This window comes from Sebastes fasciatus, chromosome 17 (assembly GCF_043250625.1).
Source record: "Sebastes fasciatus isolate fSebFas1 chromosome 17, fSebFas1.pri, whole genome shotgun sequence".
NCBI lineage: Eukaryota > Metazoa > Chordata > Actinopteri > Perciformes > Sebastidae > Sebastes > Sebastes fasciatus.
In genome coordinates, this window is record NC_133811.1 from 25,369,257 (window position 1) to 25,388,815 (window position 19,559).

Sequence of the window (19,559 nt, forward strand, 5' to 3'; positions counted from 1 at the left end):
TCCTCCAAATAAACAAAAACAAAAAATGTGCATGAAGAGTGACAGATTGCAGTTCTGGTGCAATTTGATACCCGGATGATCGCCTGCATGATTGTATGTTGGGTGTATGTGTGGATTTATTCTGGCTGCTGTGTCAAAAAGATGTTTCTTCAGAGCAGTTTGTATGTTTTTATTTCTCTTATTAACCCGCGGAAGAGTCACAATGTTGTCAGCGATGGCGGTCAGAGGCAGAAGATCCTTTAAAAAAATAACGCCGTGCTTTTAATCTGAAGGTTTTTCTGTGGATAAAGACTCTGGGACAAACACTGGAATACACGATGAGAAGTTCACAACAAATGGGACCGCTTCCTCACTCACCTCAATATTCATTAATGTAACGAATGCTTGTACCATAAGGACCACTTAGGTATTTTTTTTTATTTTATTTTTTTTTTTACAAACAACCTTCAGGCTGTGATTAGATGTCGATGCACTTTGATTTCATGTCTGTCAGCTTCAGTCTCATTTTGTCTATTGTTGGTTTAAAAGGGAGATCTGTGATGGTTAAAGTTGGAAATGTTCAGCCATAAAGAAAATGGGCTTGACTGCATTCAAGATGTATACAATATTTAATTTCTTTTTTTTTTTTTTTTTTTTTTAAAGATGAAAGGGTATATTTTAGCAGATGTGAATGCAGCTCTAGTCCAGAAGCACCTCTAATTGTAACGCACCTGTAGGCTTGAAATGTAAAAGGATGGTGTAAGCTGTAAATGTGGGACTTTAACTTTTTAATCCTGTGAGGTAATTTTGCCATTTCTGTGCAATTTCAGCAGCCAATTATGAACTGTTTGGATCTGAATAGGATGATCTTATTTATCCTTGCTTTCCTTTTGGCAAATATTCCGCTTCAGTTCAATTTGGGAATTACAAAATTACACTAAAAAATACAAGGAAATCTGCATGAAAAAAACAGACATTAAGGGGATAGTTAGGGGGTTTTGAAGTGGGATTGTATGAGGTACTAATCCATAGTCGACATATTACCTACAGTAGTTGACGATCGGCACACCCGCAGTTTGGAGAAGCAGACAGGAGTTACCACACAGTAACAAAGCAATGTACTGCTGTGGACGGGGGCAGCAGCATATTTTCTACTGTAGGTACTGACTCTGGATAAGTACCTCATACAACCCCACTTCAAAAAACCCTGAACTATCCCTTTAAATCAGGTATTACTGAACTTCCATTAGTGAGTTGTGCGTCCAGAATGACCTGAAACTGTGTTAAAAAAAAATGATGTCTTCCGACAATGTAAGAGCAGAAGGTTAATCTGAGGGAACAGGACACAAAGGAAGGCTGCAAGAACACAGAAGATCTATCCATTTATTTGTTGTGTGCATCAGTGGTAGCGACGGGTGTTTCTACACTGAGTGAAAACTTTAACCAAATGACTCTTCCCTTGCATGTGAAACTGGCCTGTGAGTCCACATATTGAGTCTCTTTTTCTTTTGTTTTTTTCTGTTGAATGTTAAAAGAGGCACACCATTGATTCACTTCAACGTGTACTCTGTGTGAAATAAGCAATCATTTAAATTTATTTGCTAAATTGTCTGTTTCTTCATGTTTCTGCTGCACTTGTTTGGTCTTAAAGCACCAAGGTGCACAATCAGGCCAGGGCGGAGATATTTAAAATTCAGATTAGCTGAATTTATCTGACCTTCTTTTGCCAACTTGGTTAAAACTAAAACTAAAATCAAAGAGCGCCCAACTCTGTAAAATGGCATCACTTTAAAATAGTCATATTCTTCCCATGTTTTTTTTTTTTGCACATCATAGGAAATGGCTTTTGAAGTAATTGCCAAGATTGTACATTGATTCAGTCATTTCTCTCTCATTCCAAGGATAATTATACACTAATCTGACAATACAAAATTCAGCATTTCTTCTGTTACACGTACAACATTTGCCAGTCACTTTGGGAATTTCTAGAAGTAGGTAAATTGACCTTGACTCTGACAGAGTCCACTGTGAAGACAGACAGAGAAAACGGGGAGGAGCTGTTAAATGAAGGGAGTTTAAAGATGTTTTAGATGAGCTTTTAGTGAAGGATTATCCCCCCCTTCTTTCCATCTGTGTGACCAGACCTGATGCAACTGGATTATCTATAAATTAAAATAAAATGTTTGTTCTTCAGTTTTTGGACAGAACAAAGAGTTTTCCTCATTTCTTCCTGTTTCCCCCTTTGTCTTACTTTTCTACTCCCAGCATGCACGGGTCAAAAACAAAAAGGATCTGACACAGAAAGTCTAAAATGTGCACGTAGATTTACCTGTGAATTTGATGTTATGGGACTTCACCAAAGGCTTTTCTAAGGTCCTATAACGTGTTTTTTGAAGTTACAGTAGAAGCCTGAAATTTGGTAATGTGTGCGAGTTTAGCTGAGAATTGCAAGCAAATTTTTCTTTCTCTATTGGTGTAAATCAGGGGTCAGCAACCTTTACTATCAAAAGAACCATTTTAGGCAAAGAAAAAAAAAAAAAATCCGTCGAGAGCCGCAAAACATTTGAGCATTGTGATGAAGGTAAGACAGTTTATAGTCTATAGTATATAAGTCTAATGCAGTGAGGGCCAAAGTGCAGATGTACGACGGAATATTAGGCCACATTGAGGGAAAAAAAATCTGAGATTTACAGAATAAAGTCATAACTTAACGAGAGAAAAAAAGTCATAACTTTACGTGAAAAAAAGTTGTAATATTACGTGAATAAAGTCATACATTTACGAGAAAAAAAGTTGTAATATTGCGAAAATAAAGTCATAACTTAACGAGAAAAAAGTCATAACTTTACGAGAGTAAAGTCATAACTTTACGAGAATAAAGTCATAACTTTACGAGAAGAAAAAGTTGTAATATTGCGAGAATAAAGTCAACTTTACGAGAAAAAAAGTTGTAATACTGCAAGAATAAAGTCATAACTTTACGAGAAAAAAGAAAATAACATACATTACTACTTTATAATATTATGACTTTATTCTCATAATATTACGACTTCTTTTCTCGTAAACCTATGACTTTATTTTCGGAATATTATGACTTTATTCTCGAAATCTCAGATTTATTTTTTTTCCTCAAAGTGGCCCTAATACTCTGTCGTACCATAGTACGTTAGACCTACCACAATGATAAATAAAAATAAAAAAAGCACTTAAACCTGCTTTATAATATAAAATACATGAAAATCTCACTTTTTACAATATGGGACCTTTAAAAAAAAAAAAAGATGCTGAAAGTACTGAATGTAGTCTTATTATACATCTTAACACCAGAGGCCAGGAACAGCCCAACATGTTCAAGCATGACAGAGCACAAGAAGCATGCAACACTGAGATGCTCCCTGCAGTAATTATGCAAATGCCTGCAGATGCATATACAGTATGTGAGTTTTTTTTACAGTATGTGAGTTTTATAAGAAAACGAGTGCAATGATGACATATCTCTGCTGCACAGCCTTTCACAGCTACATCATGAGGAAGGAAATCAGTCTCCTCATCATATATAGCAGTCTGCCCTCTGCCTCTCACACTCCTTATATGGGAAAGGAATTAGTTGTGCGAACAAGAAGAAGGGCGGAAACGCGGCGGCGCGGTGACAGCTGGGTAAAAACCACCGACATACAGGAAGACAAACCAGACGAAGCTCAGTCAGTCAGTCTCTGCTGCAACCTGCAACCTGCAACCACTCCCACAGCTACAGAAAGGACCAAATCACTGCTCCAACCAGGTTAGCAGGTAAGCGGTAATGTTGTGCATTTAACAGTTTCGCTATAGCGTCAAATGGGCGAACAGCGCGTCGCTGCGTCGACTCATTCAGACATTATGTACTGAAGGCGGTGTGATGCTAACTGCTAGCATTGGGAGCTAACTAGCGAGCTAGCTGGTTAGCATAGGGAGGGGTGTGTTCCAGGAAATGCCGAAACTAGACTGCAGACTCTCCACAATAGGGAAGTGGAAAATAACACACACACTAGTTGTGCTAATTAATAACGTATCTATATATATATACGTGATTAACTGTAAAGTAGCTTACCGTCTTTGTCTAACAGAAACCGTTGCCATGGTTTTAACGTTAGCTAGCAGCCTTTTTTCATTGTCGGTGTTATGACATATTTCGTAAACCCCGCAGACTGCTTCCTCATCGATGAAGAAGCAACTGTCTTTAGAGCAAGATAACGTTATTTAAGGGAAACATATGTTGACTCTGGTTAAAAGTCAAGCTGTCTAAATGTTTCCTCCTCGTCCTCCTTTCTGTTTTAGTCGAGGTTTGACTTGTAACGGTTTTAACGGTTTTAACGGTTAGGAGGAGTTTAAACTTGCTGGGGACACAGAATTACACACAACACCCACCCTGCTAAAGCTAGCTACCCAGCTTGCTACAATCACCTGCATTATCCTTTAAACTAAAATTCTGACTATTATTTAAATACCACAGTGCAAAGCAACTAAATGCATAAATCATATATTGTGATGATCAACATGAGATTATGACATTATTTTACAAAGGAATAACAAATATGTGAAGTAAAGATCTGTGTAGTTTGTTCTGCAGACTTCTTGTACTACTTTTTTTTCCTTTTGAAAACTGGCCAAAAGGAGTTTGAATTTATCCCCTCCAAGAGCCCTTCCTCCAGTATGTAAAACCCTGTGGACATATGGCTCAAATGTTCTGCATAAAGCACCATGAGCATGCAGGGGCAGTGAAGTAGGTTAGATCTGTGTGAGGGTTTCTCTGCATGTGGGGACAAGACCTTCAGACATAAAGAAGGGAGTGTGTGTGTGTAGCCTTTTCTATCCACTTGCATGGTATGAAACAAAACCACACACACCATCTCTGCCTGGGGAATCTGTGCTTTTACTCTACATGTTCTCAAATGACACTTTTATGATCAGTTAGTTGCATTACCCTCTAACCAAAGGTTGCCTCTTGTAAGCTATGCATACACTTCAGAGACAGAGAAGTAGGCCAAAAGCAATGGCAGAGAGCTCTAACCCTACCAATATAAACAGTCCTACTTCGGTGGGCTCAGGGCTCCCGACAAATCAAGTTCAAAGCGGCTGATGTTAATGAGATCACTGGGTTTTTCAAACCAGACTGCCAGGGATACTAGCTCGGCTAAGGCTGGCTGGGTAGCTTTTCACAAGTCCATCTGCAGAACAAACTACACAGATCTTTACTTCACATATGTTTTGGGAACTATTATCAGCTGTAGATTTGGATACACAGTAGGATCAATAATCCATTGATGGTTTTGTCTTCTTATTGTCAACAAATCTCATTAAAAAAAAGAAGTGTCATCACAAGACTCCTCTTAACTATAAACGTCCAATCATCTTATGCACATCTAACCCGTTTTCTTAAATTCCAGTTTAAAAGGCTGCTACACACTCACGATCCTCCTCCTCTGAAGTTGCAGTTAAGCCCCAGTTTTGCCTTTTTATAGTACTCAAATCTAAGGAAAATGTTATGAAAGGCATGACTCCCTGGCTGGAGTCATTGTATCTGCCCTTTTGCGTCTCTGGAAAGTTGCTTCTACTTTCTTACTCGACAGTAGAGTTTCCTTTGTGGTCAGCACTTGGCTTGAACCCTTTTACTTTAGTTAACTTTAGGAAATGTTTTCCAGCATCTAAACTGATGTAGCAGAACCGGATAAAGTTTGTTAGTGTCATTATAAACAGTTTGTCATCTGCAGTACTTTTTTTTTTTTAAGAAACTTTAGTATTTAGGTGCTTGTTTTGACTCCCACATAGCCTACACCTTTAGGGACCACTCCCTTCCTGTATTGCTGGTGAGTCATCTCTCGGCTGAGACAAGGTACACCGTAAATGCTGCTGTGCCCCTGAACATTTAGGCATTTAGGTCAAGGGTAGTAAGGGTGTGTGTCCTGCTATGATCCAATTTTATCTCCACGCCTTGTGAGACAGAAAAAGAGAAGTAGTTGAGGCATTTTGAAATGGGACTGACACATCCGCTGTAAGAGAGTAGTACTTTTTTGTTGATCATCGTGAGTGATTTGGTCTTTTGTTTGTAAATGTAGTAGTATCACTATCACACCACCTCTCCTGCAGTAGATCCAGTCAACTATTTATAGTAATGTAATACTGCTGATACTGTTATGACTTCCCTTAACAGCCTTAGGTCTGATATTATATAACCTGCCTCACCCAGTGGTGCTTTAGGAACCGTTATACTGCTTGCAACAAGATTAATATTGGCATCAGTAGACAGTCTGAGTCATGTGATAACTCTTTTATAGCAACTTTTCCAACCTGAACCTGCCATAAATTAATTTATTTTATTTTAATACTAGTGCCATTATAATACCTTACAATATAGAACTTATTCTGCGAAAGAAACATTGTTTTTCTACCTTTCCCTAACATACAATTAAATACATTTCGAAATTTTCGATTCAAATCAGGAGCTATCGGATCCAACAATAAGTAAACAAGGTAATGAATTTGACCAGATGCTTGGGTACCAAAAGCTTCCACTGAATGTCTGGTATTGGTACATTTAAAAATTTTTGGATAACCTATAATTTTGAGAAAGATGTTTTTCTACAAAAAACTTGTCAAAATTCTCAAATTTGATATCCTGTCTGAACAGAATAGAAGAAGAAGCACATGAACTTTGCCTAAATAAAACCACGTAAAATTGCCGTTTTCCTCGTTAAATCAGGAACTTTCTGATCAAAGAGTAAGAAAACAAGATTATGAATTTGAATTTTGATATTGCTACCAATAAATGATTGACGTTTGATACCAAGCCCTACCCTTATGTATCCAAATTAGGTGGCAACCCATTTATACAACTACAACTCCTTTCCCTGCAGTATTATAACCAGGAAAGTGCCTTCAAATGTGCCTCTAGCATCATCTATCACAGCCAAAAATGTTAAGTGCTCTCTGTCATTAGATATGCAAAGATTTTGTTCAGTCCCTCTGTAGTGAAAGTGACACTGTAGCGACAGGTTTATTTTGCGTAGTCTCATTAGTGAGAGTGGTCTGTGTGCCTCCATTCACCGTCAGCCAGGTGTAAGTACCTGAGACTGGAGGGAGGCGCTCTGTCACACAAGTGAAGGCAGCGTCAGGTTACAGCCGTCTTATGTAATGTTAGTCTTTCTCATTTGGTGTGTGTGTGTATTATTCTAGACTTGGATTGAAGTTGGTTAATCATGTACTTAAAGGGATAAGTTAGGATAATCAGGTTGCATGTTGGCACACATTCCTACTGTTTTGTTTATCAGAATGAGTGCCATCTTTTTAAGTGCCTCCTAAGTTTAGACTATAGCTGCTGGCCTTAAAAATTAGATTTTTTGTTGTTGCGAAAGATACAAGCATCTGCACATGACATAGTTGAGATAACAGGGCAGGTCTGCACACTGCAGAGAGTCAGCAGTAGCTTGTTGTAAAGATCGACATACCTTTACTCAGCAAGTCCTGACCTGCTTACCAACACACCCATTCCTTTTCTTTCTCAGTACTCAACCACTCTAAAGGTAGAATTCAGTGACCGTCACTATAGAGCCAGAAAGGACTTCCTGCTTTTGGGTCTATTAATTCAAATTCTGCAAAGTTTGCAGACTGTTTTAGTTCCATTTAGTGTCTTAAGGCCCCAACATTACTGATTACTGCAACCTTGCAGGTTAATTTCCATGTCTTACTGTGCGAGATGGGTCCGATACATCAGCTGCTCCCAAAGTTGGTTAACATGATATAAAAGCAGATAGACATATTTCCGCTGCACAAAGATTTTTTTTTTTGTTTTGTTGTAAATGTCGATATGACCGTACTCACAGCAGTCGCACGGCCAGTGATAGGATTTGTGTTGGATTTAGGACCACATATAAAAGTGAACCCAGATCTGATTGGGGGAAAAAAAAAATCTTATTTCTGTGTTCACACTACTTTGAAATAATCAGATCTGTGTCACATGAGAGCAAAACAAAACAACTGATTGCAGGCAGTTACACCTACTTCCACCAAGCTTCGTAGGACTAAATCAACCAAAGGAAAAAACGTGCCCAGGATCCAGAGCACAGCTGTTTGTTATGCTACCAAAGTAGCTCATTTTTAATTGCACTAATTGCCTTCACCTTGTGTCCCAGGAGTAATCCAGTCTCCAATTAGAAGACTACAAGAACAGAAAGTACCACTGTGTCTTGATGATTAAAATATTAGCTCTGAGACAAACACAAAAAGGAAGAGCTTTTGAAGTGAAGAAGCTTGTGGAGTTGTAGATAACACTGCTGCTATTGCAAAAAAAAAAGAAGGGATTTGAATGACCTCTGGCTGCTGTATGTATGGTATGACGAGGAACCAGTAAATCTTGTAGCTCCTGCTTAATTTCGCCAATGTTTGCACCCTCCTTCACAGGTATGGCTGATATGGCGTGTCTGGTGCAGCGGCTGGAGGTGGCGGTGGGTCGCCTGGAGTCCATGTCGGGACCTGGAGGCAGCGGTGGACAGTCAGCTGGGGGAGGAGGTAAACGATCAAGTATCAGTATTATGGATTAACTCCACTTATCATGAATAAGATATCTGAATGTGTCTCTAAGTAGACTATATGATCTCTCTCTCTCTCTCTCTCTCTCTCTATCTAAATCAATCAAGTATTTACATGTAGATACCAAAACTGAGTCTAAAGGGGAGCTTTTTCTTTCACAATTGTTCGATAAGAAATCAGATAAACGTGTTCATGCAAATCTCAAATCAGTGCTGCCATAGCCATTCAGTACAGCTTCTCCTCCCCCCCTTTTTTCAGCAATGTAGCAATAAAGATATTTGACTATCCCTCCTCATCAACCACTTGCTCCTGAAATAATTTGATTTGGATGTCAACGTTCATTGTTGTGAACTGTAAACTCTTTAGGCTGTAGCGATGCACCTTTTTAAATCGTCCACCTGCTGCGGCGACTGCAGGTCAAGTCACTGAAGATTGTAGTTATTAACCCCCTCATAAAAAAAAGGCATTAGTAGGTGGCTTAATGCTTCCAAATACTAAATAATTATAGACCTAATATGAAATCATCATTATCTTAAATGTGCCTCAGTAACTAATTTTGGAGATATGTATCATTGTATTGTAGCTGCACTAACTATTTTTTATTTAATTTTATCCGTTTTTTATTTTACAATATCTTTCCTTTTTTTATACTTTCTTTTTTCCTCTTTTTTTCGAGGTCGTTTTCATGCATATGCATGATAGTTTATAAACACATTTTTAAGTAATTGAGCTTAGAAACAAACACAATAAGTACACAAGAGAAAACATCAGCATTCAAAATTTAAATAAAATAAAAAAAATTGAATAAATAAAAAAAAATAATAAATATACAAAGAGGAAAATAATAATAAATTAAATAAATAAGTCAATTTATTTAATTTTTACAGTATCATGGTCTTTTTTAAATGCGTTTTTATGCCTTGTTTCTCTCTGTAGCTGTATCCGCGTACGTGGAGGCCTTTGACGAGATCATCAGCGGTTCCGTGGCTAAGTACTTGAGCCTCAGCCAGAAGATCGGGGGCGATGTCCAGAAACATGTAAGTTACCGTTAAAAGGTCTCTCTGTAAGAATCACAAATTGCTTGTTAAGAGTGACACCCGTGGTCGTTAAGTCAACGACAGTCAGCGTCCTGCTGGGGGTGGGGGCTGGTCGTTTGTTGGCGTTAGGGGACTCCATTCCTAACTGAACGTTAGCTGTAATTGCACACTGTTAGCCTCTGTTAGCAGAGCTGAACATAAAGGCACTTGCGAGCGCGCATGACGTCACATCCGTTGGCTTGTCCCGGAGAAACTGGCCCCGGGTTCTTCACATTAAAAGCAGTCTACAGGCTGATGGAGGAAACCCAGAAAGTTGTGGAAGGTCTCATTTTTTAGGTTAGGTTACAACCTGTTCACACATTGGCAATAAAAAATGATTAAAACTTGTTTATTTGATTTCAAAACTTACATACAGTCCCTTTTTATTATGTGACAGTGAAATAAAGTCAGTTCTGCACATCCAGTTATCCCGTTGACACACCACCAAAACCATCTTTGTCTTTACATATTTACTACAAATCACACATATCTATGGAGTATGGTTATGGTATTCAAAATTACAAAACTTGACGAGACAAACGTGCACACTACACTCAAGAAAGATTTTTTTGCTTTGTTAATTATGTAATTTTTAGTAAAAGGTCAAAAACACCGGGATGACTGTTTTTTCTGTAAAGATATTTTGAAACTAACTTCCCTCTCTCTCTTCCATTCTAGGCAGACATGATGAAGCAGGCATTCTGCAGTCAGAGAAACTTCCTCGCAACAGCCTCCTCCTCCCAGAGGCCCGCTGAAGTGAGTGAAACACACTTCGTAATTGCTCGGTCATTTAATTGTCTCAGTTGACTGAACAGCATTGATTAATCAATTGCAACAATTTGAATAATTCATTATGCTCGCCTCTTGTCTTTCATCCCTGCAGCCCCTTCACTCTTGTTTCCTTCCCCGTTACATTTATAATTATATATTGTTGTATTATTATATATTTACATTTAAAAATCTGCCGACTTGCTGTTGAATATTCCGGCTAGATTTATACTTGATGCAATTGGTTAACAGGAGCCCTGCCACAGATATCTGAGAGATTTTGTGACCACAATAGCGTCGCAACCGTGCAAGATGCAGTCATGAACTTTTACAGATGCGTAGTTGAAATTAAAATGGAAGGTTGAGTTCAAAGAAGGAGGACCAGTAACTGTGTTTTGCATGCTTTTCCTCAGGCAATATTAGTTGTTATGAGATCACATTTATTCACATTTACATGAGCCTTTGTTTACATCATTGTCTACAGTAGATTTATGAAAAATTGTCAATTTTCGGCTTGCGTTAGGGAGCATTAATTCTGTTGGAGGGCCAGATTTCACTCACAGGCCGCTTGTTTTCCTCCCACCACCTTATGATGTCAAGGCTTTTAATACCTATTTACAGCCAGGTAACTTTTACCTTAGTCATTACTAAATAAGAGTGGGGTTCTTGGTGTTCTTTCAGTCACTGAGAGTGGATCAGTGGAGATGGCTTTGCTAGATGTGTTTTTGGAAAGTAGAATATTTAGTCTTTCTTCAACTTCAGATTCTTGTTGGAGGAAATGCGAGCATCCCAAGTTCACCAATCACAGTTCTTGCTGTCCCCTCATCGTAACTCCATAGCCGCTATAGCGTGCGTGACCTTTTACATCTAGCTGGATTTACGTTACAACTATAAATCCAGGTTTAGTCAGACATGCCATGCTGAATATGCAAGAAATGGAAGAAAGTGACTTTTGTAAAAGAGCTTTTAATTTGTAAAGTTCATGTATCTAAAAAGTCACCCGATTGTAGGAAAAAAGGGTCTCCTGAATTAAAAAGTATAAATCTTTAACTTGCTAAAAATCTACCACATGTATGAGTGAAAGTTATTATTTTTTTAAACTTTGTGTCGTCTCTTTCCTTTTCAGGGTGTTATGACGGCTCTCCTGCAGCCGGTGTCCAAAGTGATCCAGCAGGTGCAGGCGTTCCGCGAGGCGAACCGCAGCTCGAAGCAGTTCAACCACCTTTCTGCCGTGAGCGAGAGCGTGCCCGCCCTCGGATGGGTCGTCACGGTGAGACTGGGGATGGGAGTGGTAAACAGGCAGGAAGGGAAGCTTTTTGAGACTGTTTGTGTGTTACATAGAATGACTCTGTGAGTGTGCTTTGTGTGCGTGTGGGGAGGGGGGGGGGGTCGGATAAACGAGTGTATAAAACAGGAAACAAGCCGTTCTTTTATTCTGTCATCACCGTCTGGTGAGCGACAGTTTCTTGGCTCACACACGGCCACCAGGCAGAAACAGAGCTTCACTGTTACAGTTTAAATGATTAACTCTTTGTTTGCTGCTGTTTTGGTTCTTATGAATAATACATCAGGTTTTCAAATACACATAATGGATGCATTCATTCTTTGTACGCCTCCTCCAATATCTCGAAGATCTCATCACACACTTGTTGTATGAACTGAATTTATTACTTTACCACTCACTTGCTCCTCTAGTATGCAATTTAAAAGAATAGTACTACATTTTGTGAACTTTCTTGCGTAGACTTAGATAAGAAGATAGATACCACTCCTGTTTGGACGCTAAATATGAAGCTAGAGCCAGCAGCTAGTTCAACGGTAACAGAAGCTGCCTACCAGCACCAATAATTAACGTTCTACATTGCGTATGTTTTAATTCGGACAACAACAAAGTGTAAAGGCTAATTTTGTTACTTTAACAGAGCCAGGGTAGCTGTTTCCCCGTTTCCCGTCTATCTGCTAAGCTAACCGGCCTTTGGCTGTAGCTTCATATTAAGCGTGCAGACTTCTGCACTACTTCTAATCTCTCCAAACTTTCATATAAAGGCAAATGAGCCAAAATATCAAAGTATTTCTTTAATTTGAGAGCTTTATTTTGTAGCTTTGGAGAGGGCCCGCCGCACTTTTCTGTCTCTGCTTCCAGTCTCTATAAAAAGCTCATCCATCTCTCGGCAAGAAAGCAAATAAGTGTATTTCCCAAAATGTTGGACTTTGAATTTAATCTCAGTTTAGACATGTTTGTGTGTTTACCTTTTTTTTTCCTTTGTGTCCCAGGCTCCTAAACCAGGCCCCTTTGTTAAAGAGATGCTGGACGCCGGCACTTTCTACACCAACCGTGTAATCAAGGACTACAAGGAAACGTAAGTAAAGCTTCATTATATTCTGCAGTGAAGCCGGGGGGTAGGGGGGATTTTCCAATAATAATTGACTAATTCAGTGATTTTCGACTAGTATTTTCGCTAGGAATGCACATCCGTCCTGTCTACACGTATACAAAAGGACATTCAATCACCATTTGGTCTCCACATGTTTAATGTGTTCCCTGCTTTGGCCTCCTGTGACTGCGAAATTTTTCAAATGTAAAGTAGTAATTAGTCTGAGCGGTGCTAGCAAAACGTAAAAAAGACGGTAGTCCGACATCTTTTTTATTATTTCTGGCGCATGTTCGTGACACAAAGCACAAAGACAATGAGCGTGTGCGAAATGAGGCGAGGACGTCATCGTTTCCCAAACGCTTCGTTTTCCACGTCCACACAGATACAAAGTAAGAGTTTATAAAAAATCTGCACCTTTTTGAAACGTCTGATGACTAAAATGGTCGGATTAGCTTTCATATGCAGCCAAGCAGCCTGCTCAACCCATCTGTCTTCCATCTTTACTTCCTCCGGGCTCTTTTTTTTTTTTTTTTTTAAAGTTCAGTTTTACTGAGTCAGCGCTGCCACACGACAAGCTGACGCATGCTACCGCTAGACTTCCTGTCTTCAGACCTGAAATCAAAGCTTTTGTGTTTATGAGCAGACTTGCAGAGTTACAGGCAGGTTAGAAGGTAATGAGACTAAAATCAGTTTGTTTAAGCTGAGCAGTTGCACAGAAAAAAAAGAAGCTTATATTAAATGTGTCAGAGAGCAGAGTTGAATGCTGTCTACAAAGCATAGGAGGAAAACTGTCTGGTTATACAGTGTGAGATCTGGACTTTGTGGTTAATGTGGGTTAGAAAATGTTCTATTTAAAGTAGTTAATCTCTGGTTCTGTTCCTGCGTGTTCCGGGTCTCACGCATTGTCTGTTTTCCTGTGGGACGCCGAGACCAGCCAGAAGGAACAATAAATTGCTAGAGGAGGGAAAAGAACCCTAAAAATGCAGAGATTTATGCCTGTTTCCGTCTCTTCCTCACAGCGATACGACACATGTGGACTGGGCGAGGGCCTACAACGCCATCTGGACTGATCTGCAAAACTACATCAAAAAGCATCACACCACCGGGCTGGTCTGGAGCAAGACCGTGAGTCTCATAAGAATAATCCTCTAAAGAGCCAACGTATGAGTAACAAAGTTCTATAAATGGGACCATATTTATCAGACTTACTCCCTCTTACAGTGAAGTGTAAGAGTAACCTCCGGAAAAGGGGCAAAAATTTCGTGTCCACCCTGGTGTCATGCTTCCGTCACTCAGACTTATTTGTCCCGGGAATGAATGCCAGTTGTAACCTATATCACTGAAGGTTAAAGCCAGATGTTAGTGGGTTTTTTTGTCTAGTGGGAAAGTGGCTTTATTTCACTGATATCTGGTTCTGATTTCCATTAACTTTTTCTCAGCACAAATGTTAAAACATGTTAGTTGAATCATCTGCTGTGACCTTACATGGCCTCAGTTACAGCATCTCTGTTGTTCCGTCCACCTCAGGGTCCCGTAGCTTCAGCCTCTGCAGCTCCTGCAGCTCCTGCAGGTGGACGTCCTCCCCCACCTCCACCTGGACCTCCTCCCCCCATGATGTGCGCCCCCAGTGGCGGCAATGCTAGTGGTGATGAAGATCGTAACGCTTTGTTTGCCGCCCTCAACCAGGGATCAAAAATCACCAGTGGTAGGTGACCAGCTATTTTTTTTTAATACTGTTAGTTTTGATGTGCAAGATTTTAGTTTAATCTTTCACAATTAATATCATCATTTTATAAGTTCAAGTTCAATTTTCTTTAAGGTAAATATTTAAGTCAAGTAAAAAGTAATATATTTCCCTCTGAATTTTAATAACGTACCTCAAATTGAACTGAAGTACAGTTCTTGAGAAAAAGTACTTAGTTACTCTTCACACCACTGTGTAGATCTTCAGTCATGAATTGGTGTGTAATATTTGGTTTCTGAGCCAAAGACATGTTCTACTGAAGGACTTAGAATGCGTTTCCCCTCTTCCCTTGACCTATCCAGCCCTGAAGCATGTGAGCGACGACCAGAAGACCCACAAGAATCCTACCCTGAGGAGTACGGCTCCAGTACGTAGCGGACCAAAACCTTTCACCACTCCCAAACCTGCTGCGTCATGCACCACGACCTCCACGCTGCCCCCCGTCTTTGAACTGGAGGGGAAGAAGTGGAAAGTGGTAAGTTGGTGTTTCACTCTCACTAAAAAGTTGCAGAGAACGTTAGAAAGTACAGCTTAACCAACTTATTTTAACTTGGAGTCGGTTATCCCTGTAAAAGGAATGCCCTAGAAAAGAGGAATTGGGCCAGATTAACTGGAATGATTTGTTTATGCAGCAGGCTGTCAGACTGCCAGAATGAGTCATTGAACCAGAATAACTGTTTATAAAATAGTTTTTTTTTTTTATAGTAACTCCATCTCAATGTCTCAACTCTTTATTTTTCTCTTCTTGCCCTCTGCAGGAGAACCAAGAGGGAGCACAGGACCTGGTGATCAACGACACTGAGCTGAAACAAGTGGTTTATGCTTACAAGTGTAACAAGACCACCCTGCAAGTCAAGGGCAAACTCAACTCCATCATTTTAGGTAAGAACAAAACTGTGCGTTGGATGTTTACAGGTAGTTCAACTTCGGGATGTCACAATACCAGATATTTAGGCCATGCCAATACCAGTGACGCTCCACGATTCTCGATACTTCGATACCACGATACAAAACAATAAATCTCATATACTTCGACAGACAATCCTTTTTATTAGGAAGTTAAACATGTCATAATTCCCTCTCTATTATCTATTTTATATTGTTGTGAAAACATTTCCTTCAAACAACTGGATTTATTCAAGTTTCATAATTTTTACCGAATAGAGCCTGAAGGCATCATAAATCAATGGCACCTCCCGTGTTGAAATCGTCTAGTTAATGTTAGCCGTTAGCTTTGTGCAGGACTGTGCTGCTTACCGGCTGCCCTCGTCCCGCCGATTTCAACGCATATTTGTTCACAATGCAGCATTATCAGGGACAAAATAGGGTGCGTCTCCTGGTGAGTTTAGTGTGTCCCCAAACAAGTCATTTTTATCGATGCCGGGTTGCCGTTAGTCTCGAGCCTTGACGGGACCTGCGGTACTCTAGAAAAATTAGTACCGTCACGCTTTCACAATTTTGGCATCTACTTAGTACCGAAGTATCGGTTCTCGTGACGTCCCTAGTTGAACTCACTCGTCAGAATCTTCTAAGCCATAGGTTTTATATTTATGTTTTTTATTTAACTAAGAAATCCTTTGAATCTCTTTTCCGAGGGGAAGCCCTGCAAATCCATCTGCTTAGAAATCATAGAACAAGACGCAATTTGTAACCTCATACCTTGCCTGAGAATAATCACAATTTAAAGTTTTCTCAAGTATCAAAGTAATCCAGTCACAGTTGTTTGTACATCCATCGGTACATTGCAGACAGGATCTGCTAATCACTGATTCGGCATAGTTTTAATGGTGCCAATTTGCAAAAAAGTAAACAAATGTTGGCTTTAAAGAAACCTGGAGCTCAAGTTGTAGCCCTTCAGCCACCCTCCAAAACCTCTAAGCATGATTATCCCCCGAATTAAAAATAAAACAAACAATCTTAATGGAAGGGACAAAATCTGTTATGGTTCTTATGAACCTGTAACACTGACTCTTATCCATTCATAAAGAGATGTGTTGGAAACCTGTGGACATTTAGACAAACAAGTCAATCAATAAGCGCAGTTGATTTGGATTAAAATATCTCAAAGTAATACAGAATATCTCTTTTAAAAATACTTCTACTGGTAAGAAAGACATCAAATGCAAATGGTTAGGGCGAACCCTTCAACAAAGAACGATTGGACTACAATAGTCAATGAAATACACTGAATGGAGAAATTTACTTTTTTGATTGATCTGAGGACCATGATATGAACAATATAACAATAATAAAATAACCAATTAAATGACTTTGAATGGCCAAGTATTGTGTTGCCTGTGCCAACCCACTCATCCAGCTTGAAAATACCAATAAAAATAAAATGGTCAATAAATAAAATACAAAAAAGGAATACAATGTCAAAATGGCCATGACTCTAAATATGTGTTTGTTTCTCTCCCAACAGACAACTGTAAGAAAATGGGCCTGGTGTTTGAAGATGTCGTGGGCATCGTCGAGGTCATCAACTGCAGGGATATCAAGATCCAGGTGTGTAAGAAAACACACGGTGTAATTGTTTTTTGTTTTTTTTATGCTGAACATTGATGCATTTGTGTCCCATCAGATACAGCAGTAATAAATCAAACTTTTCCAACCAACATGCCTTTAATCAGCAGCTATTACATGCATTTTGTTGCCTGTTTTTGTATCCAGGTCATGGGTAAGGTCCCCACTATCTCCATCAACAAGACGGACGGTTGCCACGTCTACCTGAGCAAAGACTCTGTGAGCTGCGAGATCGTCACCGCCAAGAGCTCGGAGATGAACGTCCTGGTACCCAAGAAAGACGGAGAATTTGTGAGTATCCTTTCAGGAGGGAAAATGGAAAACATGTTTAAAGGATAAGTCTGGTGATATTCCATATTAATTTTTTTTATTGGCAACAATATCCCACGAAAAGACCAAAACCAACAATGAATTGATCCTAGTAAAAAGTATTGTATTTCTATCCCGGCTGACTTCCTGTTGGCTCCCCACACATCGTCATCATGGCATAAAATGATCATCTCTTATTATCACCGAGTACACCAGGCAGACACACAGCTGACAACCTCGCAGCTAAAGTATGTGGTGGAGACTTACTGGGACAATACATGCAGCAGCGTGGCTGCTACAGTAACTCTCCCGGACGGATGAACCGGGGACTCTGTCTGTTTTGCTCACACACACTGCAGCTGGTGATAAACGATTGATTTAACCGGTTTGTGCATCGGCTTTTCGTTGCAGCTGGGCGGCTCGTTAGGCACTAAAAAATAGCACCGCTGCGTGAAACGCACTAATCTTGTCTGTTAATAACCTGTTAACAAGGGACAGTTATTGGTTCCATTTTTTTTTTTCAAAATAAGCATTCCTAATCATGCTGTATTGAAGACTTGAAACCAGCAATTAAGACCATAAACTCATGTTTACAATGTTTATGAATAATAATAAATCAAGTGAGAAGTAGGCTCATTTTCTCATTTTGCAACCAGAGTCGCCGCCCTCTGCTGGCTATTATAAAGAACGCAAGTTTAAGGCACTTCAGCATTGGCTTCACTTCTCAGACCCGGAGGTTGCCCACTGAACTGAAACCTATATTTGTAGGAACCAGTGGGCTTGGGTCTGAGAGCCACAGACGGGTGTATGGAAGTCAGAATGTGTTGGTTTTGTTGACAATAATAAAAATGTAGAATATTGCCAGCCGTGTCCTTCATGCCGCAACAAGCATATCAAACATCTATTTCAACATGACTTCTCTCTCTCTTCCTCTCAGACGGAGCTCCCTGTTCCCGAGCAGTTCAAGACCGTCTGGGACGGCAAAAAGCTCGTCACCACAACAGCAGAGATCTGTTAGACGGAGGCAGCGTGTGAAACGGCCGCCCCTCCTCGACACCATCCCCACCACCCACTTCTTTTGCAAACGCCTTCCTGACTGATCGACCACCCCACCAGCTAACTCTCAACACTGTAGACTTGAGATTTGGACCTCATGCGTTTATATCTCCCTCCTTCCCTCCCTCCTTCGTCCTTTTTATCAGCCAATCACAGCTTAAGCTGTCCCTTCCATCAGCCAATGAGAGGACTGCTCACTTTTATCTGGAGCAAAACCCTCCAGCCAATCAGCAGGGAGCGGCTTGTCGTTCAAATTGGTTTTTCCCCTGTGAGCACTTTTCAACATTCATGAGTTTTGCCAATAGCTGGGATGCTCTGTATCATATTTTGTATCTATCTGGATGATGCTAAGCTAAATTTAACATGTAGAATAGCCAACATGGGAATGGGGATATTGATTCCTCTGCATCCAATCAGCCGCTACTATCAAGCTCTCATTCTTTCTCCTCTTCCTGGTCAGGAGGGGCTGGTAGGTTTCTGTCCCATTATATGCAATTCACCAGTGAAACACCTGTCAAACAAAGAGGCTAATGGCATCCATATCACCTCCGCTGATGTTGACTATAATAATATTAACATTCATAGTGGATAATAATATAAAACAAAATAAAAACAAGTCAGCACTCTCAGAGCACATCAATAGGAGTAAAAACAAATTGTGTGCACATCATTAAACGCCATCTAGATGATGTTGGAACAGTTAAAATAGCAGTACAAATGATCATTCCATGTGCTTTTCCCTTGAACCCACACATAGGACATTCCCGAGTATTAAAAAAACAAAACATTCCATATAAAAGGAGGCATGTAAGAAAAAGTTTGCGATAAAGAGCAAAGAGATGTTGAAACAAAGTGGAAGAGAGAGACTGAAGGACGTAATCACCTCCACCTCAAGTCTCTAGATTTGAAATATCTGCTGTAATCAATCTGTGTAGATATTGATAATTACTGAATAGTCTTAAAATATTAGCCCGACCATCGCCGTCTCTCCACCACTCGCTCGTAGCTCACGTCTGCACTCTTTAGTTCTCTTCAGCTCTTGAAGCTTTTTGCTGAATTTTCTTTTATGTTCTTTCTTTTTACCTCTTTATTTTTTGGGTCCAAAAATCTGAGTTGTGCTCATTAGTACTGGAGACATCATTAAAAAATGTTGCAATAAAAAGG

At 39.8% G+C, this 19,559-nt stretch overlaps 1 protein-coding gene and 1 long non-coding RNA gene across 4 annotated transcripts; both read left to right on the plus strand.

Moving 5' to 3' along the window:
• Positions 1–375: 375 nt before the first annotated feature.
• Positions 376–2,190, plus strand: LOC141754448 (uncharacterized). Its single transcript, XR_012590648.1, has 2 exons — positions 376–1,105; positions 1,234–2,190. It is a non-coding gene; the product is annotated as an uncharacterized LOC141754448 (long non-coding RNA).
• A 1,411-nt stretch (positions 2,191–3,601) lies between these two features.
• On the plus strand, positions 3,602–19,557 carry cap1 (CAP, adenylate cyclase-associated protein 1 (yeast)). Of its 3 annotated transcripts, none has more exons than XM_074613497.1 (13): positions 3,602–3,760; positions 8,413–8,520; positions 9,478–9,578; positions 10,296–10,373; positions 11,512–11,655; positions 12,660–12,745; positions 13,780–13,885; positions 14,288–14,465; positions 14,807–14,979; positions 15,263–15,386; positions 16,930–17,012; positions 17,178–17,321; positions 18,277–19,557. In XM_074613497.1, exons 2-13 carry the CDS (start codon positions 8,415–8,417, stop codon positions 18,355–18,357), a joined length of 1,404 nt encoding a protein of 467 aa, XP_074469598.1. In that variant the 5' UTR covers positions 3,602–3,760; positions 8,413–8,414; the 3' UTR covers positions 18,358–19,557. The 3 variants fall into 3 exon arrangements, with proteins under 3 accessions (XP_074469598.1, XP_074469600.1, XP_074469599.1); XM_074613499.1 differs by having other exon boundaries at positions 3,651–3,768; XM_074613498.1 differs by lacking the exon at positions 3,602–3,760 and adding an exon at positions 8,312–8,333.
• Positions 19,558–19,559: the final 2 nt, after the last annotated feature.